Consider the following 23,966-nt stretch of genomic DNA (forward strand, 5'->3'; position numbering starts at 1 on the left):
TTAGATGAAGCTTAGTTAAAACTACACTCATTAAAATCAGAGGGAAACGTCGAGCAGCGAAAAATGTTATTTTATTGTCAGCAGTTACAATTTAACGAGACATTTAACGTCGTCTTGACGCCAATAAAAAAAGCAACCTCCCGTATGTCAGCCAAAAATATTAAAGCTGAACAACGCCCCCGGCCCTTATTTCCAGTTAGCTTCGCTTGAACCAACTGGAATTTGAAAAAAAAAAAAAAAAAACATGTTCAGGTGCTGAAAATAAAGTTGTTTGCGTAATAAACCTTGGAGCATTTCTCTTTTTCTTGTTCTTCACAAATAAAAGCACAGCAAGAGTCGTCTAACTGTGTAGAGACAGGGTTAATACTGACGTGTGTGTGTGTGTGTGTGTGTGTGTGTGGTTTGAGGTTTACAAATGGGGCATTATTAGTCCACTTCTGGGTAATGGCGCCCAGTGCAGACTAATGGACTAATGTGGGTCCTCTTCTTTTTATTCTCGTCAGTCCAAACAGAATCCAAAAATACCCGTTTGTTTTCTCAGGTTTTCCTCCCACATTTTCATGTCAGGCATTTATGTAATTTCTCTCTGTCACAAACACACAGATCGTACAGTTTACAGTATAGTTTATCTCTCTCTCCGTCCCCCCTCTCGCCTCGCTCCAGCTGTGACCTGGGCACTAATAGATGAGCTAAAGAGCCTCTTAATGGCTCCAACAGTGATTTATGAGAGAAGATAGCTGCTGAAGGGGAGGCCACAGAGGAACTGACAGCATTTAGTCACCAAGTTTGATGTACTAATATAATCACACAAATCCATACAGCGCATGTAAGAGGAAACGACAGCATACGATACGCGCTGCTATAAAGTACTCTAAAGATCTCTTGCTGGTCATTTTGTTGTTCCTCCAAGTTTTCTGGTCAACGTCTGAAGGCAAAGCACGACTGGATGTGTGTGAGACATAAAGAAGCTGATTATAATCATTTATTCCTCATTAAGAATAATAAATATATGTGGTTGGGGATAATGAGGCTGGAGGATGTGTGTTTCTCCAGTCAGACATATGTTCCTTCTTGTTCCTACAGTTGATTGTTTCACACTAAAAGGCCATTTTCAGATTTGTTGCTGAAAGTGTCAGTTTTCTCTGCCCTCGCCAAAAAACATGAAACATGATTTAGTTTGGAAGCCTGCAATGTGGACAAAATGTGGGTGTTTTTTTCTGGATATCAAGAAGTTCTGATGGTAACTTTATGACAGACGAGAAGAAGGATACCACTCGCTCTCGTATCTGAGCTGTGAATATGACTCTATACGGTACTGCTTGTGGCCTGTTAGCTTAGCTTAGCACAAAGACTGGAAACAGAGGGAAACTACTAGCCTGGTTCTATCCAAAGGGAATAAAATTCATCTACAAGCAGATTTGAAGTGCACCAATTAATGTAATGAGTAAAATTAGAAACACGTGTGGATTGCTTTTATGTAAGATGAGGTTTTTTAAGTTATTCTCATCGACTCAACATGACGGATGCTTTAGATACTTTACGTAGAAATTTCTGAAGTAGAATTACATGGAAACTGAATATGTCATTGAAATCCATGATAAAGTAATCAGAAGTGATGAAACAAGAGAAAAAATGTTAGTGTGAACTAAAAATTACGTTATTCTTAAATTATTTCTCACAGAAATATTTAATCTTAGTCTCATGTGTTTAACAGAGTTCCTATTAAATTTGGACCAGGGCCAAATTTAAGTTTTTCTGATTTAGATTTCGGCTGCGTCATTCTTAAGTTTGGCTGTTTGCAGGGCCCCAGGAAGACTAAAGGCATATCTATGTGCTTCTAATGGGGAAACAAAACATAAATTAAACATAAACATATCTCATTTGTTTAACTGATACAAAACCAAAGGGTAAAAACAATACAGGGAATAAATATTCATGAGTGGTACCAGTCTTCTCATCCAGCTCACACAAAAAGAGTGGATAAGCATGTTTCACAAACTGTTGAACTGTTCCTTTAATGTTGCTGTAGCTATAGGTATACTATCCTATTAGATGAACTTTGGGGTATAAACTCAGTGCTCAGGCACTCCTCTACAACAAACTAATGGATTCAAAATAGGTTTTCAACATTTCAAGAGTTGAATGGAGAGCTGCGGATGAACAGAAACCACTGATGGTCTGCAACCGCCACTGCTTCAGCTCTAAATTTGTATCTCTTTCCTCCTCTGGGGTTAATTTCCAGGACGGCCGGACAGGGGCCATTACCAAGAGACAGAGTGATACAGACACCAGACCAGAGAGTCGACTAGGAGGAAGATGCACTATTTCGGATAAAAGCTGTAAAGGCCGGTGGACGAATTTTTACTCCCGTAATCAAATTGGCTAAACGCTCGAGCAGCTGATGCCACACTGGCAGCAAACTAGCCAGGACGGATGGACAGAGAGGTGAGGAAAAGGTCGATTTGTTACTGGAGCTGGAGAAGTCTGATGTGACAGCTTTCCCTTCAAGAACTGCTGCTGAAGTGCTGCTAAGCAAAGCAGTGTTGCCGGTGAGTAGATGGTTGTAGTTGCAGAGGCTTCAAAATAAAAGCATGACAGTGGTCTGGAGACGGACGTGGAGCACACATAGTCCAGACAGAAATCCAGTCAGAAAACTTTCTGTGCTCTCTGCTGAACGTTCACTCATCTTAATTCAGCATTTTGTCGTCGTTTAAGTCTTAAAATCACGTCCTTAACAAGACGAGTGTTAGAATAATCCCAGAGAGGTGAGATCACGATGCAATTAACATGTTTCAGGGTTTCCAAAAACAAATCTGTGTGAGCAAGTGCTCTCCTTCTTTTGCAGTGTCACTATTTGGGCTTCCTCCCCGTGTTCTTCCTCTTCAGAGCACGTATCCAGGCAGGGAGAACAGGCCGGCGTGCACGCGCCAACTCCTCCATCGCCGCCCGCTCCGACACAAACTCCAACTCCTGATCTATCAAAGAGTCCTCGTCTGCTGCTGATGCTGAGTCCTCCTCCGAATCTGTAGCATCCTGATCCATCCGTGGAGGCTCTATGGTCATCACCTGCTCTGAGAAATGAACCCGCCGGTTCTCTTCAACTCGCCTCTGATCCAGAGAAAGTTGATTGCAATAAAAAAAGGGAAAGACAAACAGAAAAAGGCAGAGAAAGAAGACGTTAGATGTCTCATATTTACTTACTTTAAGGAGGAAGAAGAAGAAAAATCTAAACTTTTTTTGTGAAATGTTTTTGGGGCTGTGTGACAACAGCAACTGCATTGAGGGAGAATTTTTCTGATTTTCTATCACAGGGAGGCAGTGCGACATGCTCAATCTTACCCTTTTCGTCAATACTTCCATCGAAGACTCTGAATCCTGGGACATGGAATGTTTGAGGACGCCCTTGGGTATGGGAGAAAAAGGGCTAAAAGAGGATGGAGAAAGAGGTGTAGGAGGGGATTTGAGGGCGTACAAAGCCATGACGCTGTCATGTTGTGAGTCTCCTGTCGTCTCCATCACGGGGCTGCTTGTTAGGCTCAGTGGAGATCTGGACCCCTCTGTGGGATGAGAGACAAGATAATTGAGTACCTAAAGTGAGAAGTGTGTGATTAGTATCTTATTATGTAAGGTGTACAGCTGTTCTGACCTTTGTTTGCCTCTTCTGCTTCACTGATTTGGCTGGTTTGAGGCCTCTCAGCTGACTGATGCTGTCTCTTTCTGTTGAGGTGGCCTCTGCTCCTCAGCGCTGAGCTGTTCAGAATATCTGCAGGCTGCAATCACAAACAGACAGCGAGGTTACCAACACACAAGAGAAGGCAAAGATTATGGGAAAGCGCTTGTGATCGCTTCCAGCATGTTCATGGTACAGTGAAGTCTTTCTAACCCGTGTAAAGGGTCGAGGTGTAAGTTGTTGTCCTGGTCCATTGACTCCAGGCTGCACATCTGATTGGGCGTGTCCGTGCTCCATTGGTTCTGATTGGTCGGCCTCTCTGTGAGCATCCTGCTGTTGTTTTCCTTCTGAAACGTCCATGCTGACAGGTTGGAAAGCATCAGGCGATATTTGTGCCCTGCTGAAATCTGTATCTGGAGATGCCTCAGCGCCTCTGAAGCTCCACTGTTTGTCCACACCTCCCTGGTGGTTCATGATCACAGATGTTTGGCTGCTGTCATAAGGATTTGGTTGGATTTTTGGTTCTTCTGATGGTCTCTGAACAGCTGAGGCGGCTGAGAGGTTCGGGTTGAGGAACTTGGCCCACTCTTGACCCGTGACGATCTCATCCAGCAAGCTAAAGGAGCCCAGGCCGAACTCAAAGTCAGCAGCAGACCTGCCACAAGGGGAAAAGACTCATAATGTAATCTGATTTGTGTGTTTATTTTCTCTGGAAAACAAATACGCGGAATGTTTTTTTCTATTTTTCTATTTTACCAAATCATAATCATTGGTGCTTCAAAATGAACAATTCAAGGGTTAAATATAAATGTTTGCTGGTTGGGAATCACTGCAGCAACTAATATGTATCACTCCACCACTGAAAATAATCCCTCAGAAGTGCACTATTCACTCCTGCCTGAGTAACATTTGCCCAAAACTGACGAGCCCAGCTGTTTTGGAAAATTAGGGAGCCCTTTTTAAAAAAGAAGAACAACACAGAACAAATCGAGCCTCATCTACTATCACAGGTGATTCTCTCAGCTTGTGTGTGTATAAGATTGTGTCTCTTTCACTGGTGGTACATCTGAGAACATTTACTTGTTACTTATTACCATTTTATGCTTCATTATTGTCCTACTGCACATCTCGGAGGGAAGTATCTTATTTTTCACTCCACAGCATTTATCTGGCAGCTGGGCAGGGCCAATATTTAGCTTTTTCCCAGTTATCAGTCTCTGTGGTTGCTCTGTCAAATGGCCAATAAAAGAAACTCATTTAAAAATGTGCTACTTTGCAACATCCTCTCACACAACACCCCGCCCAGGACTATATGTGAGTGGTAACACGTCACAATTAACAGCCTATGAAAGAAAGAAAATAATCTCAATCTGCTGATTAAATGGATCAAATAAACTTAAAGGAGGGGAAGTATAAAGCAGCAGAACATGTACCTCAAAACTGTCCTTAGGAAAAGTACTTGAGTTAACTGTACTTCATTTGTATAATTCATTTTTACTGTAAATGAATATCAGTCCCAAATATCTGTTTTCAGTCTAATTGATTTCTAATAATCGGTATCGTATCATATCATATCATATCATATCATATCATATCATATCATATCATATCATATCATATCATATCATATAACACAGATGATATGATGATATAAAGCTGATAGTTATATCTAATACAGTGTCTTTAACATTATGCTATTACTTTTACTTAAGCATAACATCTGAAATGGTCTCACTGATAACGTTTACTGATGAGGGATGTTATCAGAACCTGATGATGATTTCGTAACATGAAAGTACGTCTGAGGATGTCTGATGACAGGCGCTGTCAGTGGCGGGGTGTGTTTAGCACATCAGACCGGAGAGGAAACAAATATCAGACCAAAATAATGTCACAGCTGTGGTTGGAAACGTCCCAGAAATGCCTTGCATATCTTCTCCGTGTTGCCTTAGAGCTGAGCGATAAATCAACAAAAACCTGGCTGTGAGTACTTTGAGCCAGTTTCATTCTGACGTCAGTGCTGTCTCGAGTGCATCTTTAAATTTTTAGGACATATTTGTTGGTTGATTACCTCGTATACCCTTCACTGGTGCCGTCATCTGTGTGTGTCAGGGAGGTTTTACCAAGATCACTGTGGTCTGGTGAAGGGAGGTTCCTTTCCTCCTCCTTGATCGCTGTGTTGATGAGAGATTCTGCTGGTGACGGCTGGTTTTGAGGTGAAATCTGTCAAGTGAAGGAGCTTCCGTTTCAATCCAAGGTGTTAAAAATCAACAACAGGACAGATCATCAATCAAAATGCAATACTCACTTTATTTGCTTGCTCTTCTCTTTGCTCCTCTTTTCCCTTTTTACCAAAACTCCCTGGCCTCTCCCTCCACTTCTCCTTGATCTTCTGAGTCCATCTTCTTGTTTTATTCTCTGATGATCGCTGTTTTCTTCTAAAGCTGCTGTTTGCTGGGACAATCTGCATGTCTTTACTTTGTGCCAAACCTCCAAATCCTCCGTTCCCAATATGAAACACTTTGTCCCCTTGACTTCCTGTGTCAAGACTCGATTCTGAGGTCTTCATGGACCACACATAGGATTTAGGTATAAAACCCCTCGCGTTCTGGTCCTGATTCTGTGCCATGGCATCTCTGTGCGTTGTCACTGCAGCGCTGCCAAAACTCACCCTCTCCCCATCGGACCTCTCAAAGGAAGTGATATCAGCATCCTTGAGTGATTTAGCAGGAAACAGCTGCTCTTTTCCAGTCAGGGTGACCCCAGGCCGTGTGGACTGTCCCACCACCTTGTTCTCACCCATGTCACCACCAGTGTCGTCTCTCTGGGTGGGGGAGGAAAGATGACCCCTGTTCACTTCACCGCCAGGACCTGATTGTTGTATTTCCTCACCTTTGAGGGCAGAGTTACTGTCCGCAGCAGAGGCGGTGACAGCATGAGATCCAAAGCCATTTACAGGACCGTTGTTTACATTCTGAAGGCTGGAGGCTCCTCTCTCTCCATCTTGCTCCCCTGTAGGAGCAGGTGTGCTGGGAACAGGTGTGTGCAGGTATGCCTGGCCCTCTCTACCCGGCTGGAGCTTCAGTCTCTGCAGCATGGACTGCAGCAGGGCCTGACTATCTGTTGGGTTACGTGACTGAGACATCTAGGAACCGAACTGTATCAACGCCAGAACTCACAGAAAAGCATGACAACAACTGATTGCACGAAAATACTAGAATACAGTCTGCCGAACAGGGAGGGATTCCACACAGTCTTATGTAATGTGTTACTTTCAAAAGAAATTGAAGACCATGACAGAAGAAATCAGCCGGCTGTGAATCACGTCACCGCTTTGTCCAATTGTTGTTCTTTAGACATCTGTGGTGGCTGTTTCCTTCTTTTTCATTATTCCAATCTGCATTCATTATCCTCGTCACAGTTTCTCTACACGGGTTTTAACGCAGGTCCATCTCTTGAAGTTTAGTTCCTCGGCTTGGATAGAAATTCTCCTCTTTCTCTTTGATCGCTGCCTCTTCTCATGGATGTTTCTCTGTCATTCAGCCTCCACTCTTCCATAATCCTCAAAAGTCTCAGCAGCAGTCTGACTCTTGCCCGCTCGTGTCTTCTCTCTTTCCCCAAATGTCAGTGGTTTCAGTACGGGGAGGTTGTTTTAGTCACACCTCTCACTTATCACCGGTGAAGGGAGAACAGACGGTGCACAGGAGCGTTCCTCAGGTCGTACAAACTGAAGCAGACCAACAAGAAAGACCAGTGAGGTGAGATAATTGTGCTTTGACAGTAGTGACTCTCCCTCTCTCCCTCGCTCTCTCTCTCTCTCTCTGGGCATCTTTCTACTCGCCCTCCCTTCCTTCCTATTTCTCTCTCCCTGGCTCTCTTGCTCACACATGTGCACACACACCCAGTTTCTAACCACTGTGACCGTCGAATGGTAATTACAGGGCATATTTTAGTAAGCAGCTGCTATTCATACATCTTCAGAATGAAAGAAATATAGTAATGCCAGCAATGACCCCTGGAGTGACCTGTTTTATAAGCAACTACATGTGCACTATTGTCTTTTTTTGAGTACTAAAAATAAAGTCTTTACTGTAAGAATAATATTTGAGTTTTTTACTAGAATCCCCAACATGAAACTGCGCTAGAGACTGGAAATTAACTAATTTTTATCAACATTTGTTAATGTAAGACACAAGTTAGTTACCTCCACCATTCAGGTCATGTTTTCAGCTATTTGTGTGTTTATTGGTTGGCTGGTTTTTGGTTTGTCAGCAGGATTATACATACTCTACTTCACAGATTTCAACCAAACCTTCATGGAGGACTGATCTCTGCACAGAATAGACCTTGTCAACTTTTGGTTCGGATGCAGATAAAGAGATTAATTTCTTCGGGAATAATACATGGATCATGATGGGATAAAAATCAGCTGTATTAAGGTGTTTAGTGTCTATGACTGGACTGTTGAAATTTTGCGAAGGTATTCACTTCATTGTATGTCACTGTAGTTATGATATCTTATATTACCTACCCACCCTTTATATTAAAAAAAAAACCCAGAAGATATTACAAATCTACTAAAATACTAAGTTTCTGATCTTGAATGTTTTTTATGGTGCATGAAAAAAGGTATTAGACTTATATGTTATTAATATTATATAATAATAATCAATAACAGTATTTATCATTAAATTGCAGATAATGTAAATCGTTTATAGTAGGTTTTATGTAGCCTATAAACATTAATTCGAAATGAAACTAATTAGATAATAATAACATAATTTCTTTTTCCTCCAAAATAATTTAATGTCAGCGAAGCTCATTGTAAAGACATGACTACATTTTATTGATAAACATGCAGCTGTAAAAGATGTCAGTTTAGAATCCCATTGCGCATGCGTGTAGTCTTGACAACGTTCCTTTCACTTCCTGCCCCCCTGATTGGCTAACAGTGCGGAAGCGGCTAATGGCGGCGTAAACAACGCGAAGATCGGTGAAAGACGCCAAATACAAAGTAAAAATCGAGCTCTAACTAGACGGAGTATGTTTTCAACACTAGGAGGTTTTCTGCTCGGTGCGCAAGCTGTTAAAACCCCGCAGGTTCATTAATCGGTAATGTTTAGCCGCTAGTTTCGGCTAACTTTTAGCCAAGTTGGCTAACTTAACCAAAAAGTATTATTTAGTTAATTTATAGAAATGGACTGCGTCGTGACGGGAGGAAACGTTAAAGGTAGCAAACACTTCCTGCTTCTTCAACCATATCTCTTATCTCAATTAGTTGTTAATAATAGTTATGTTGCGTGTGTGTGTGTGTGTGTGTGTGTGTGTGTACCGTTCAGTGCTGGCCAAAGCCATCCATTCTCTGTCCAGGGTCGGTGATGAGCTCTATGTTGAGCCTCAGGATGATGGGGTGAGCTGCTCTGATGCTGTCACATAGACCAACACTTCCTCTTGCCATGCATGTAGTCTTGTTGCTTCCTGTTGGTGCACTCGTTGACTGCTGATTTGGGTTTTTCTCTCCCTTGTAGCTGGCCCTGCGGTCTGTGAACTCCTCTCGGTCGGCATACGCATGCTTCCTGTTCGCACCACTCTTCTTCAGCAGGTGCAGACTGTTTATAAACGGCAGTGTGTGTGTGTGTTTGTTTGTTTGTGTGTGTGTGTGAGAGAGAGAGAGAGGGAGAGAGAGAGAGAGAGTTTGAATCACTTAACATCTCTTTCTATGTGTCAAATTTTTGGTGACATTAAATCCCACTTCCTCTTCTATTCCTTGTGCAGGTACACCATCCCCAGTGGGCACGCTTTTCGCTGCAAGATGGCAATAAAGGTGTGCTGAGACAAAGAGCTGAGCTACACTTTTTTTTTTCTAATGCTTTGCACGGTTTATGTCTCACATTCAACACATTTTCGTTGACTGTAATCATCTGTGTCAGAGCCTTCTTTCGTATTGATATGCATCTTCAACATCCCCTCAGATGAACTAAGTGTTACTTCATCAACACAGATCAACAAAAGTTCACTTCATCAAGTTAGCTGAGTTACTCCACAGCCTTTCAGTTAGCCCATGGTTGGAAATAACTGATCCCATTTGCATGATTCAGAGTCTGATAAATGAGTGAACGTTTGAGTTTCTTTTCTGTACTCCACTTCAAACGCTAGCTTTTCTCTCGCCTTTGCTACTGTGGTGCGGTCTTGATGTTATCTTTGTGCAGATTCTTTGCAAACCCTCTTCCGTGTTTTAACAGCTGTACGTGGCAGTAAATTCAGACGGTAGATTATGTGTGGCCTAGCATGTTGAATTGTCACACATGCAACATATTGTGCAAGAGGAGACTGATAATTTTACAGAACAACATAAAGTGAATATATTTATAAGATATCCTCAGATGTGATGACAATAATTCCATCGCATCTACAGTGTTGAGTTTTATTTTAATTAGCTTATTATTAGGTCATTTCACAATCATTCTAGCCAAACTAATTGTGATTCACAATGTTATTCATCGCAATGTGCTTAAAAGTGCCCCTTGGTAAATGTTTGAATCACCTGACATTTTGTGTGGGAATAAATATTTGTAATTGCATCACAGATCGGACAAACATCTTTTTTAGTGAACATCCTTTTTAGTTAAAAACTATTGATAGAATTACTATTAATACCAGACTATTTCACTGCATATTTACGCAGTCGTGCTCCTGTCCCTTTGCATGTATTTATTTTTAATCTCTCTTTTGTTCCTCTGTGTGTGACTCAGAGTGTGCAGGCTGTGTTTAGGTCTCTAGCGTCTCTAGAGAAGACAGTGGAAAAGTGTCACATCGGGCTGGATGAGAAGAAGAACCGCCTCACCTTCACCCTACACTGCAAACACGGTATCGGCTTCGCTTCCCTCTCACTTTGCTTTACATGGATAATTTCAAAGGGATGACATCACATTTACACAGTGACACATGTTTAATTTATTGTAGCACATCATGCGTTCATTGCATTAAGTTCTACGTGCTTGTGTATTTAATTTAGTTTGGTATTTCCTCTGCAGGGCTCCTGAAGACGCATAACCTGTCTTTCCAGGACAGTGAGAGTTTACAGGCAGTGTTTGATAAAGACAGCTATGCCAATGTGTTCAGATCCCATCCCAGGTGTGTAAAATATTTCTTTATGATCTGATAGTGTGTCTTTTTCTTTCAGTGTTTGTATTCAGTTTCCTTTTGCCTTGTAATTGTGGTTCAATACATTCTTGGACTAGAGTTGGTTGATTGAATAGATAAATACCAGTAGAGGGATATTATGTTGCTGTTGCTGGATAGGAACCTGCAACAAGGTCAAATTTCAGCTCACCACATCTGCAAACTGTAACACTGGTCCAACCTCATGAGTAGTAGTAGATTTTTTTTGTTTTGTTTTGTCCTTTCTCACGGCTCACATTTTATTTCCCCTCACCCTCAGGCTGCTGGTGGACACAGTCGTGCACTTCCCTCCTTCTCTAGAAGAAGTAACTGTGTCAGTGAGTGATGAGCGGATGTGGGTCAGGAACCATGTGGAGGAAGAAGGTGAGTTGGTCGTCTATTTTATTCACATACTTCACATACTCCAAATATAAATCTCACTAATTGTACATTGACAATTGAAGTCATTTTGAATCAAGAAGATAAACGTTTTATTGCTATTTGTATACTTGTTTATTATCAGGATCCAAAAACATGTTTTGACAAACATGGCTCATGTTTTTAATGACATAGAGAAAAAATGGCAACACAGGAAACAGGCCAGATATGAACCCAGGGGTGCCCTCTTGTGTTAGACAAGCAGAACAACAGAATTGCACTGACTGGTTTCAGCTGTTTTTAGCCAATAGAGATGGTTTTCTAACTCTCCAAGTTCACCGCAAAGAAATAAAAGAATTTACAGGTTATGATATGAACTTTGTGTCTGTTTTTGACCTCCATTCACTCTTACTTTTCTCTCCGTTTCTCTCGCTGCCTGTTTCCCTTTCAGATCTGTCCAAGTCCATGCTGACAGAGCTGTGTTTGGCCTCAGACGAGTTCGACCATTTCGCCGTCACAGCTCCGAACAGCGTCACCTTCTGTCTGAAGGAGTTACGGGTGAGACGGAAGACAAAGATAGGGATAACAGGGCAAAAGAATTGGCGGATTAGTCAGGAGGGAAAGGATTTGGAAAATGTCCACAGAGGGAGGGAAGTCCTTTGAGGGATTATTCATCGATTTACACATTAAAGGAGATCTATTGACTGACTTTTCATCATCTCTCCTCCAGGGTATGTTAGTGTTTGCAGAGTCCACTGGTCTCCCTGTTTCCATGTACTTTGATGAACCGGGCAGGTGAGCATACTCACTTACAGATTTTAAATGACCACATGAGTTACCACTATGCATTGACATTAAGGTTTGTGTTTGTTTGTTTGTGTGTGTGCGTGTGTTTGTGTGTGTGTCAGTCCTCTAGTGCTTTCAGTAACTGACAGCGTCCTGGAGGGGAACTTTGTGCTGGCCACACTTTCTGACAACTCCAACCACCGTAAAAACAACTCTAGACGGTAACAATGAAACAAAGCCTAATGTGTAAAATGATTTAGAGAAAGCATCTTTTGTCATTGCTTCAGTTGTAAAGACAGGCAGGAAATTGTAAGAATTCACAGTGCAAAGATGCTGCCTGATTGACAAGAACATGAACGAGGACAACTGTTTGAGAGATGCTTAATTTTAGTCATCCTCTGAGTGGAGAGTTAGTTTACTGGCAGAGCCGCATTAAAGACTCAAGTCCTCAAAAATGTCCTCAAAAATGTATCCTAAGATGAAATCCGGTGTCATCAAATTAGCTGTGGAAGCGTGTGTGTCTAAGGTTTCAACACTTCCTCATGTTCATGTCAAAAATGCCACACAAGTTAGGTAATAAGCATGAGCAGGCGTGGATCCAGCTGAGTGTGGAGTTTCTCAGGCCTCTTTGAAATCGTTTGTGATCTCTGTTGCAACTGTGAAAAAGAGGAGGGATTTCTGGCTGATTTAACTGCCTCTTTGATGAGAGGGACCTCTATTGTCAAATGTTTCTGTCTGTACTTCCGTTTTCATGCACCTGTTGATGCAGCTAGTCTGCACGATAAATGCTGAAGGTTTCGTGCCTGATATCAGCACTAATAAGGCTGTTTGGATGAACAGTGAAACCTCCTCTTCTCCTCTTCTTCACAATATAGTAACAAGTTTAGTAGATAAACTCTATCCAGACATAACTACCGGCGTGCTTCATTCTTTAGTTTATCAATCAGAGGCGATGCGTTATATGTTCAGTCTGGAGCCACTGAAAGACTTTTTTTTTTATTTCCTCTTTCTCGTGTCATATTTGCCTCCCAGAGCACAAACACCTCCGCCCCCTCCAGATGATGACTTCATGGATGACGACATGGACTCCTACCTCATCGCCATGGATACCAGCATTGCGCCAGGTCCCTCTGCTACGTGTCCGCCCACGCCCCCATTAGCAGTTTCCACATGTTCAAAACAGCCTGCCGCAGCCAATCACAGGTCACGGCTAATCGCAGACGAGGAGGAGGAAGAGGAGGATGCTGAATTGGCGGATTCAGCTGGACCGCCTAATAAGAAGGTATGGTTTAGTTTTCACATGAATTAACTACTTAGCTGCTTTCATTTTCAGCTCTAGAAACAATAATGAGTTTAAATATTTTTTACCACTTGTGGAAGTAAATTGTTTAATTTGTCATTTTACTATCCCAGGCTAGTGAGCAATCCGTATTGTTGAGTCCTTTTGTGTGACAATGTGACAATAACTTTGATCCAAACTGAGTGACAGTATTCATTCAGCATTTTCCCTGTTGAAGGCTGTGGTGCACATTTTCTGTGGAGTGTTTGTGCATTCGCCCCCAACATACATATACATTTTCTAGTCCAAAAAAATGCTATTTCACATAATTGTGGACCATTATTGTTTCTGTTTATTTCGCTTAGGTAGTGCACAAAACAACCTTCGGTGCTGTGCCTAAGACTTACAATGATAGGGAAAACCTGTCATACCTGTGTCTCCTGACTGCTTCATATCAAAGTTTTTTGTTTCTAAAAATGTGTCTTATATTAGCAAATCAGTTTAACATAACCTGCAGAATTGACTTGTGTTTTTAAACATATTATCTTAAGTTTTCTCCTGTGTTTCCCTTGCAGTTCTGCTCCCTGTTCTTTGGATCGGTTCTTCCTCCGTCTTCTCAGACGAGCACTCAACCACTGACAAATCAGGAAGTGCTGGCCAGCGACAGTGAGGACGACGAACAATGAAAGAACAGTGGACTGATGGATACTGATGGAGGGGAGAGAGATGGACTGGCTTGAACGTGTGTGTCTGTTGTATTACTGTTACACACATGCCAGCTGCAGCACTAAACATTTATTGACACCTGAACCCTTATTTTTACATCTTCACCGGCCTGTACAAGTGTTTGTATGGTGTATCTATTTTTTTTTACATGCGCAAAAATCTGCAAAGACTGTGCCGTACAGAGCAGGATGGTTACTTTGAGTGTATTCAAACTTTATACTGAACTAGAATGTGAATGGCGGAGTTGAAAATATGGGATTATGTGAAACTGGACATTAAGCACTTCCTGTATATTTTTTTTCCAGTCGGTTTGTAATCAAGATGCAACAAAACACAGCTCCTCAAATAAAATAAAAGAAACATATTTTTCAAAAGTATGTAAACATTATGTATTTATTTACATGTCAAAAAGTTCAAGTAGGACAAAGATTTAGGATCTCGGCTCAAACCAGTAAGCCTGAAGCACTCGGTAAAACCCCTCCAGATGCAATAACAAAGATATGTTTTGTCAAAAGTAAGATTCAGAAAAAGAAGCTGAATATCTGAGCGTCTTTGTTCCAGACTTTGCGGGATGAGGCTCATCACTGCTCCCTTTCTCTTTTTGCACCTGGAAACTCTTCCCCCTCGTCTGCGGTTTCCTCCTCTCCTTTTCCAGCTCCTTCTCTCTCTTCTTCCTCAGCCTCTCCTCCTCCTTCTCCCTTCGCTCTCGCTCCCTCCGCCTCCTCCTCCTCTCCCTGGAGGTCAGTTTCTCCTCCGCCTCTTCCTCAACTGTCCCTGTTACGTCACTGAAGTCCTGAATCAGGATTTTAGGGACTTGCATTTTGCCCTTTGCCTTCGCCTTCTTGGGCTGCTCTCCTCCTCTCAGTCTGCGGAAGAGGCCGAAGCGTTTGGGCGGCTCCTGCTGCACCTCCGTCCCCTCTTCAGACAGGGACAGCGGAGTTTGGGTTGGGTTTACTTCAGTGAGTTTGACTTGTGGCTGATCAGGAATGGATTCTGATTGGCTAGTTTTCTCTGGCATGATAAAGAGGTCTTCAGAAAGCCTACGTCCTAACTTGGACCCACGAGAACTGGATGACTTGCGGATGCAGACGTCTCCAGAAGAGCGGCTGCTGCGAGACCCCTGTGAGGCTTGTGTCAGGCTGCTGTCACCCAGCTCAGTCTGGTCTTTCACAGGTGGAGCCTCTTTTTCCTGGAGTTGAGGGTTTCTGTCAGTATTGTTTGAGTCCCTTGCTTCGGTAGAAATGAAGACGTCGTCCTCCATTTCTGTGTTTTGTTGAACATTTTCTGTGCGTACTTCCTCCTCCACAGCACCCTCCGCTGCCTGGACCTTCGGTTTCTCAGGTGGGGTTTCTTCCGTTGTGCTCACTTCCCCTGAGCTCCCATCAGGCTCAGCGGTGAGATTCACTTCTTCCGTCTCAGCTGAAGACGCCTCCTTTTGTGGGAGTGCCATGGAGTCAGTAGTTTCCGTTGGTGTTTCCTCTGCTTGTGTTTGATCATTCTCAACATCTGAGTGTGTTTCTTTCTCCTGTGAAGGCTCAGATGCTTCTGCTTCACACTCTTCCTCTGAATACTGAGCAGGTGCTTCACCTGCCTCCATCTCTGTATCGTTTGAAATTGGCGTTTCTGCCGCAGTCTCTGCATCAGCTTCTAAATCTCCCTCGGGTTGGGTGCATTCAGGTGAACACTGAATTAATGTCTCTGCTTCTTTCAGTGAATCTCTGTGCTGTTCCGACTCTAGTTCTACTCTTTCAGCCTCCGAATGTGCGGCCTGGCCTTCCTCCACCTTCTCTGGAGTCTGTGCCAGTTCTTCAGTTTCTGTCTCTGTTTGGGTGTGGGGTTCTTCTTTCATGTCTGTTTCTGCTAATGACTCAGTGCTGTGGTATTTTCCATCAAATGCGTCTCTCTGCGAGCTATTGTCTGTCTCTGTGATCATTTCCTGCTGCTGCTGGTGCGTCCCTGTCTCTGTCTCTGAAGGATCTTTGACAGTTGGAGCTTCGCTTTCGCCGCCTGTGTCTGAACCTGGACTTGTCTCAGTTGTTGCAGAGACTTCTGTGACTGTGTCCACCTGTTGCACAGTTTCAGTTTCTGTGCTCTCAGTCTCAATCATCTGTTCCTCACTTGGGTCTACGCTTCCCTCCGTCTCCACCTCTGCGTTTGCATCAGCATCTTTCTGCATCTCCATCTGATTTTTGTCCATAGCAGCCATGTGGTCACTCTCTGCCTCGTGCTCTGGCTCTTTATTTTCATCTTTGACTTCAGTTTCCTGGTCAGTGTCTTCTTGACTCTGTTGTTCCAGATTTTGTGAGTGCTTACAGGAGTCCAGCTCCTCTCCCTGCCGGGGAATATTTTCTAAAGTCTGATCTTGGGCTTGACTTGTGGTTTGTTCTGCCTCCACATTTGTTTCTTTGCTTTCCTCAGTCTCTTTCAGTTCACCCCCCTTGTCTTCAGTGACACTTGATTCCGCTTGTTCAATCTGTTCTGTCACAGTGACTGTTTCTTCTACCTGCTCTGTTGGTGTCTTTTGAATGTCGTCCATCTTCTTAGATTCCTTTTGTTCAGTTTGTCCCGTCGATTTCGTCTCACTCTCTTTTTGCTGTTCCTCAAAAAATATGTCCTCCTCCTCCTGAACGCCCTGCACCTTCTTAAAATTTGTATCAGCCCAGCTCCTGAAGTCTTCCTTCGCTCCCATTGAGAGATGCCTTACAACTTTGCTGCCGCCGCCGCTGCCTTCCCATTCGCCTGCGTTGGCCTTTCCCCCTTTCTTCCACTTGTTGCGAAGCATGGAGGGAGACAGCGAGAGAGTGGATGCTGAGCGAGCGATAGGGACGGACAAGTTCCCCTTCTCTCTCTCTTTCCTGTCCCGTTCTTCCTCGTGCCGCCGAGCCCTCGCCCAAGCCATCCGGTATCCCAGGCAACGACCTCTAGGGTCAAAAGTGGATGAGGGTCTGTCTTTCCTCCACTTTTCTAACTCCTTCTCCGTCTGCTTCTCCAGATCTTTGGCTGACAGCGGCACTGAGCACACCTAAGATAGAAGGAGGAACATTAATCTCTTTTTTGCTTAATAAAGACAATTAAAGTATTACATAGTTTGTAATTACATAAAGATTCCTGAAGTACCAAACCAGAAAACATAAAGAAATGTGATGATTCGACAGCTCAGTATGATGACAGTACAATTACAACAGAGTATGTCATAGGCTTGAATTGTGATCTCATATAAACATTCGTATTGATGGGATACAAAATTAGATGTAAAACATCATAGATTGTTTTAGTAAATTGTTGGGCCACCGTGAGATGTTTGAGTCTGCTTGAGCATAGATTTTTGATGAGTGTCTGCAACTCTACTGGAGGGAAGAAACACCATCTTGCTTCCTTTCAAGGGGACCCCAAATATTTCAGTTAAAAATGCCTTCCACTTGTACAGATGCATCTAAATTTATTATGTTTGTAGACTCATGTGTTCAAGTTAAAGAACTGAAATTGTGCTGTTTGATTTGAAATCTTTGGTTCCTGGCAGGCTGGTGCCTTTCATGAAAATGAAAACAAAGTTAAGCTGAAAAAAGGAGTCAATATATGATCGAGATCGCAGGAGCATCCATTTTTTCATATAAGTAAAATGTGTTGCAACATAATTCAGTAGCACTGTGATGCCACAGAGATTTTGTGGCCTACAAATCAAATCCACCACATGTATGTGAACATGCTTGTTTGGTACAAACCCCAGCAAAAACAAAAATATTTTTTACATTTCTTCCCGTGAAAATGAGCTGCAAAATGTACCGTTACCATTACAATTGTGTGCCTATCAAAATAGTTGCAAAATATTTTTTTCAATTTTGTTTTTGCACATCGTTCAGGAACCTTTTCCATCTTTTTGAAATGTTATTGCTTTCGCAAATGCAGAAAAATTGGTAATTTCATTCTTAAAGTTGAAGCTGATGTCTTGAACCAACTGGCAGCTAGTTAACCAGTCACGGTGGTCGCTCTCATTGACACCAGCCATGTCTTTCATTCTTACTTCGGCGATGAAGGCGTCCTCGTCATCTTGGACATGCTCCCTGACGCCCCTCAGCCTCTCCAGAGTCTCCATCTGACCCTGACACCGCTTCCTCTGATCAGCCCGGCCAAGCACCCGACGCACCAGCACCACCGCCACCTGGAGCAGCACCCGCACCCCTGCAGAGCACAAGATATAATATAGGTATAAGTACCTCAGGCAACATAATTAAAGCCAAATGATAACATAATGTAATATCTAAGAAATTACATATTTTCTTGTCTTCGTTTCATGAACCAGTTTAACTTGCAGGACCATAAGCAGACTAAGTGGAGGACGCACCATAGCAGAAGAAGAGGTCCCAGACCCGCAGCAGTGTGTTGAAGGGCAGGTGACGTGTGAAGAGGCACATCAGCCAGTCAGTGGCGAACATGAGGGGCTCCACCCCGTGGTGCTGCAGGTGTTTGTATGCAGCGTTACACGTCCTTTTCAAGACCCAGGTCAGCATGGCAGCGTCGAACAGGACTCCCTCCTACAGGAGCACACTTGATTAGACAGGTCAAGAAAAACACAGATCTGAGTAATAATTTGTTTTATGTGTCTTTAGTTGTGCGTAAGTGCTGATTATTAGTAGGGAAAATAGGCTTTTCCTTGAAAGAAGCCTTGTATACATGACTGACCTGACTGATTAAGAGACACTCTAGATTACACTAGAAATAATTGGAAGATGTGATTTTCACAATCATAAGTAACAAATTGAATTAAATTAAGGTCTTGGAAATGATCTTTTAATATAAAGGATAACTCAGATCCACACTGTGCACAAAGTTTCTGTGAGTAGCATGAATGAACAAAAATCTGCCTATCATGTAAATTATCTTTGTATGACACGGTTAATAATTACAAAATAATACATTTTAAGCAAATAGATAAATAATAAAATAAGAGTCAGGTGCATTTTAAAGGTCCTCACCAGCAGAGGGCTGTAGTATCCAGGCAGGTACTGCTCACTGATCTGCACCAGACACCAGAAGGCCTCCTGCCAACGGCACATAGACAGACAATACGCCAACATCAGACGCCACAATGGCTCATTTAATGTTGGATGATTGTGAGTATACAGAATTTTCTTAGTTATCCCTTTTATTGTCAGGCTAGTTATGACTCTGTAGCAGTTCTTGTGCCACGTGACATGCAGCCAAAAAAGCTGGTAGTGTAACAAGAAGATGAAACAGGAATCAGCAAAACTTCAGTGTTTGAAACTGAACAGGAGGGTGTCAGTGATCGCTACCTCAGCTGGCATGTTCATCAGCAGCACTGCAGCCACCGGCCCCTGGGCCTGGCAGTAACCCTCTTCTGGTTGATACTGGGTGTAGGCTTTCAACACCCGGAACAAACCACGCTGCCTACACACAGACACACACATCAGCCGCAAACCACAAGTTTAAACCTTCTCATTATGCTTTGATAAAAATCATCTTTGATAGAAGGACAAAAACAAAGCAGGCCGAAAAAGATGTGGAGGTAGCAGCTGAGATAAACTGTAGAATTGCTCTGTACCCATGTCCGTCCTTGGAAAGGAACATTTCATGGAAAGGGAACTGTCGGTCCAGGTCTCTCTCGATCACATCCACCCAGCTCTGCAGAGCCGGCTGCTCGTCCAGAGACTAACAGAGACGACAGAAAGTTCGAGTCAGCCACCGACAAACACTACATGTTATTTTTAGATTAAAAAACAAAGAAGAGCTTGACTGCATTATCTACTGTATCAAGCAGTAAAATAGCCCATAAATTGCACCACGATGAGCCTAATTTATGATTAGTGCTGCAAGTAACAACTATTTTAATGAATTTATTGTTTAATTAATCAAAAGTTTAGAATAAAAATAGCAATATCTGCACTTTTAAGATCCCACAGCGACAGACAATTTGCTCAGACAATCCAAGACCCACTGAGGTCTTCAGTCACAATGATAAAAACAATATCGTCTAAAAATTTATTGTTTTTGACCATCAGAAAATAGTTCAGTCAGCCCAAGATAATATGGCTTGTTATTTCAAAGATATACAACCTACAGTGATATCAAACTATTCACTCTGAGAATTCCTCACTTTTGAGGGGCTGGTACTAGTTTTCTGTCATATTTGTTTGATCAGTGACACAGGTAATGAACTGATGATGTCAAAGTTGTGCCGACACATCTTCTAATAGAGGAATCCAGTAATTTCTTCTGCCAGTCGTCACACTGCTTATTTTGCAACAAAGCCGTTGCAGGCTCACGTATTTGTTGAAGCCCTCCGTCAGAGGTTGTCGCGGCTGATATAAAAGCATTCACAACAGTGGGTGTATTAAGTTTTCTTGCCTTGTAGAGGTTTTCATTTTGCTTCATCCTGTCAGATGCTCCACACAGCAGAGGCCAGCACTTTGCTTTGAGTGAGGCCGGGATGCCTTTCTGACACTGAACTTTGACCTGAGGGGGACATCGGCAACAGAGACACAGGGTGACGTCAGAGAACGAGGTGTCGTTATGAATCAGCCTTTTCTTACTTCACAGCAGACATTTTGAGACCAAGCACAGCTGGTAAGACATTAAGAATGGCTCTGTTCTATTTGAAGTGTCACTTGAAGCCTCAACAGTGTTACTATGAGCCAGCGCATACAATACAAGCACCACGAAACTGAAGCAGATAAATGGAACTCAGCCGTCATTACTGCGCTCGCCCTTCAGTTTGGAATGGTACCTAAGATGGTACACACCTTACTGGTCTTCTTCAGCAAGATGCGATCCCACTGGAGCATGATGTTGATCCATTTGGCCTCCCTCTGCCTGACCAGCTCAGGGGGCGGGCCCACACTCCTGACACAAGACAGCACATCAAACACCGGGTTAAGTATTTCAGCCTTTCAACGTGTCTCATTCATTAACTGCGCAGTTTATAACAGTCATTTAACTGGAGACTCGTCATGTGCAGAGTTTCTGCATGCACTTTTTTTTGTGTTGTCATTATAGAGAGACAGTGCTCTGAAAATCAAGACAGGAAACAGGAAAACCACACGGTTGCAGTTTAAAGTCTCTATGGCAACAGGTCAGGATGTTATCAATGGGGTGAACACGGCAGCAGGTAACAGTTTGTTCAGCGGGGCTTAACCTGAGGTGACATCTGCTTCACGTAGTCCAGAATCTTTTTGTTTCATTGCTGATTAAATACAATGTGAATGTGTGGTCAACTGATCCTGTACCCTAAAGTCCAGATGCTTCAATTTCTTTGTCATGTACACTTTTCTTAGATTGCACTCTTCCTGCCGTGGAGTTCTGCAAAACTATGAAACAACCCACACTGACACAGCGCCACCAGATGGTCTGTCCTGCTTTCAAAATGAATCCACTTCCTCAGCCAACATGTGCAGCAAAGCTTCTGAAAAAGCAGAGCAGTACTTTTGTAGCGACCCTCTGAAAAATGACCACTAATGAGTATTGCTGCCCCCAGGCCACACTGCAGGTTTTATGCACTGCTCCTCCCTCTTTAAGCTGTCCCGCTGCAGCTATAAAGCTCGAACTTGACTTTCTGCGTGAACAAGGCTTCTTTCTCTCATTAGCAGAAACATTTTGCTCTTGTTTGGCCCACGTTTCCTATTAAGATTGTGCATGTTTATTATCAAATAAATGGTTTGGTATTTGCAGCTTTTTTTTAATTGAGATCTGTTTTACTAACTGTATTTAGACTTCATTTCACCAATTGCAGTAGTGTATTATGTGTCCATTTGGCTGTGTGCATTGGAGGCAAACACACATTACGTGGTCTCTTCAGCAATTATGTGCCTTTCTTAAATACTGTATGTTTTATTAAACTACACTGATCACTGTGACTGTGTGCAGGACAATGTAGAGGGAGACCTTTGTGTGTTGTGTCAAGGGCTGCAGTCAACTAAGAGAATGGATGGATGGCCTTTTATCTTAGTTTTACTGTTCTTATCTTATTTTATTCATTGTTGTATCTGTGCACTATTAATATTAATATGATGTTGAAAACCAATAAACCTCTGTTGTCTGGTTTCACTGTTGTTTTTAAAAGGGAATCTGTGTCAAGGTCTTGCTGTGGAAGAAACTGACCACAGGAAACAACAACATCTTGTAGGTCTAAAGGCACAAACACAATACAACTCAGAGTAGTGGACCAGATACTGTGGTTAAATAGTGATAGATATATAGATTATAAATAGATACAGATTTTATTTTTTTTCTTGTAAAATACTGTTCACCTCTAAAAATCCTTCAAATGAAACAGCTCCAGTTTAAAATCCCCCTCAGCCATAAAGATTGAGGGTAGACATGAAAGGTTTTGAAGCAATTTAGCATCAATTGATGAATCATCTGATCAGAGTTAGTGGAAACATGCATACATCTATGTATACCATTTGATACCAATGTATGAAAACCTCACCAAGCAGCTATGTTTCAATTTAGTCACAAACATGAACAAGTTTTTTTATTCTTGGTAGTAGACTGACATTTTTAGACCTCGATGTTATGGGTGTCATGAGATCATGATATTCACAATAACCATGATATAAAAAAAAATAAAATGGTATTATCATATGTGTTAATGGTACACATATGACGATATCCTCTGAATAATCCAGCGAAGACATTAAGCCTTTTGCATCTCTGGTCTATGAGTTCATCTGGATGACTTTTCACTAGCGATTGAGTGTTATTGCTCTATTTTTGTGCTTCCTGTGTAGATATGGTCTCAGACTCTCATGCTTCACCTCTTTGAACTCTTTTGTTTGCTAAAAAATGCACAAAACACACAGTAAATGAAATTAAAGATACATTTGATTGCTCACATTTTATTTAATTTTTTTACCAATTTCTAATGATATCCTGATAATATCGTTATTGTTAATTTGTTTGCCCATGAGAATCGTGTAGTGAAAGTCTGATATCCTGACAGCACAGCTTGAAGTAGACGTTTCATGTACCGTATTTGGTTTTTAAATGTTCTACATTTGTCTAGATAGGGCAAATATTTCTGGTCTTATAACCACCTGAGCCTTTATTTGTCTTTCTACCATTTGACCTTTTTTAGATGAGAACGGAGAAGCAGTACACCTGGTGGTTTTGATACTGCAACAGTGCCAACCTCACTGTCAATATTTTAACAGTGCACTTGTATAAAAGTGGAACTGCTCACCCAGCTGTGGATCCATTGGTCACAATGAAGCCAAACCGGTCTGTCTCAGGTTCCAGACCAGCCTCCGACCCTGCATCAGATCCAGAGCTGCCGTCCTCTTCACAGAGGCTCTTCTGGGCTGGACTCGACGGACTCAACATCTTACTGAAGGACAAGAGGAAGATCCTTATTATTCAGCGTATGACTGTGTGTACTGCCATGATGATTGTTTAAAGCTGATGCATCTGAGACATGTTCTTACCTCCTACAGTACCTTCAACCCACCCTAACACACCACTCTGACTTGAGTGTGTGAAGTCTTGTATTATTAGTAGAGGTGTACAAAGTAAGAGGAAGAATGTCTTGCTACACTTCATAACATTTTGAAAGTACGTGCTTTACTGTAGCATCTGCTGGCTCAGGTTTTTTTCTTTCTTTTTTTTTTCTTTTTTATAGCATTTTTGTGAAGGTGTATACATTAACTCCCCCCCCCCCCCAACAACCATAAACGTAATCACAACAAGAGAACAGTTGTTAAAGCTCTACAAATATGCTTTTAAAATAAAAATTACCTTTCACATTTCCGTCATGTTTGATCACTCGGTCTGAAGAGCTGAAGTGTGAGATCCTCCACTGATGAGGGAGGAAGAGAGACTTCCTCTCTGACTCTCTCTCTCTTGCTCATTTGCTGCCTCTCTCTCTCAGTGCCTCCCTCTGTACTATGAATGCATCATGCCTTTAAATAAACTTCCCTTAAATGAGTAAAATTAACTTTTAATGGAATGTATTCC

At 42.3% G+C, this 23,966-nt stretch overlaps 3 protein-coding genes across 3 annotated transcripts; 1 reads left to right on the forward strand and 2 right to left on the reverse strand.

The window, feature by feature from the left end:
- Window positions 1–53: 53 nt before the first annotated feature.
- zgc:113229 (uncharacterized protein LOC550612 homolog) lies at window positions 54–9,161 on the reverse strand. Its single transcript, XM_037076653.1, has 7 exons — window positions 9,003–9,161; window positions 5,979–7,397; window positions 5,742–5,893; window positions 3,884–4,325; window positions 3,647–3,770; window positions 3,340–3,557; window positions 54–3,108 (listed from the first exon to the last, which is right to left on the reverse strand). The coding sequence occupies exons 2-7, from the start codon at window positions 6,813–6,815 to the stop codon at window positions 2,851–2,853; spliced, it is 2,031 nt and encodes a 676-aa protein (XP_036932548.1). The 5' UTR covers window positions 6,816–7,397; window positions 9,003–9,161; the 3' UTR covers window positions 54–2,850.
- rad9a (RAD9 checkpoint clamp component A) lies at window positions 8,590–14,377 on the forward strand. Its single transcript, XM_037076656.1, has 12 exons — window positions 8,590–8,900; window positions 9,010–9,080; window positions 9,199–9,272; window positions 9,446–9,494; window positions 10,423–10,537; window positions 10,705–10,804; window positions 11,112–11,215; window positions 11,661–11,767; window positions 11,940–12,004; window positions 12,118–12,216; window positions 13,028–13,277; window positions 13,850–14,377. Exons 1-12 carry the CDS (start codon window positions 8,867–8,869, stop codon window positions 13,958–13,960), a joined length of 1,179 nt encoding a protein of 392 aa, XP_036932551.1. The 5' UTR covers window positions 8,590–8,866; the 3' UTR covers window positions 13,961–14,377.
- Window positions 13,981–23,903, reverse strand: tbc1d10c (TBC1 domain family, member 10C). The gene is made up of 10 exons (XM_037076652.1): window positions 23,748–23,903; window positions 23,197–23,340; window positions 20,759–20,858; window positions 20,364–20,471; window positions 19,561–19,667; window positions 19,292–19,406; window positions 18,974–19,039; window positions 18,343–18,532; window positions 18,022–18,179; window positions 13,981–17,022 (listed from the first exon to the last, which is right to left on the reverse strand). Exons 2-10 carry the CDS (start codon window positions 23,334–23,336, stop codon window positions 14,509–14,511), a joined length of 3,498 nt encoding a protein of 1,165 aa, XP_036932547.1. The 5' UTR covers window positions 23,337–23,340; window positions 23,748–23,903; the 3' UTR covers window positions 13,981–14,508.
- Window positions 23,904–23,966: the final 63 nt, after the last annotated feature.

Source organism: Acanthopagrus latus, chromosome 18 (assembly GCF_904848185.1).
Source record: "Acanthopagrus latus isolate v.2019 chromosome 18, fAcaLat1.1, whole genome shotgun sequence".
Classification (NCBI taxonomy): Eukaryota; Metazoa; Chordata; class Actinopteri; order Spariformes; family Sparidae; genus Acanthopagrus; species Acanthopagrus latus.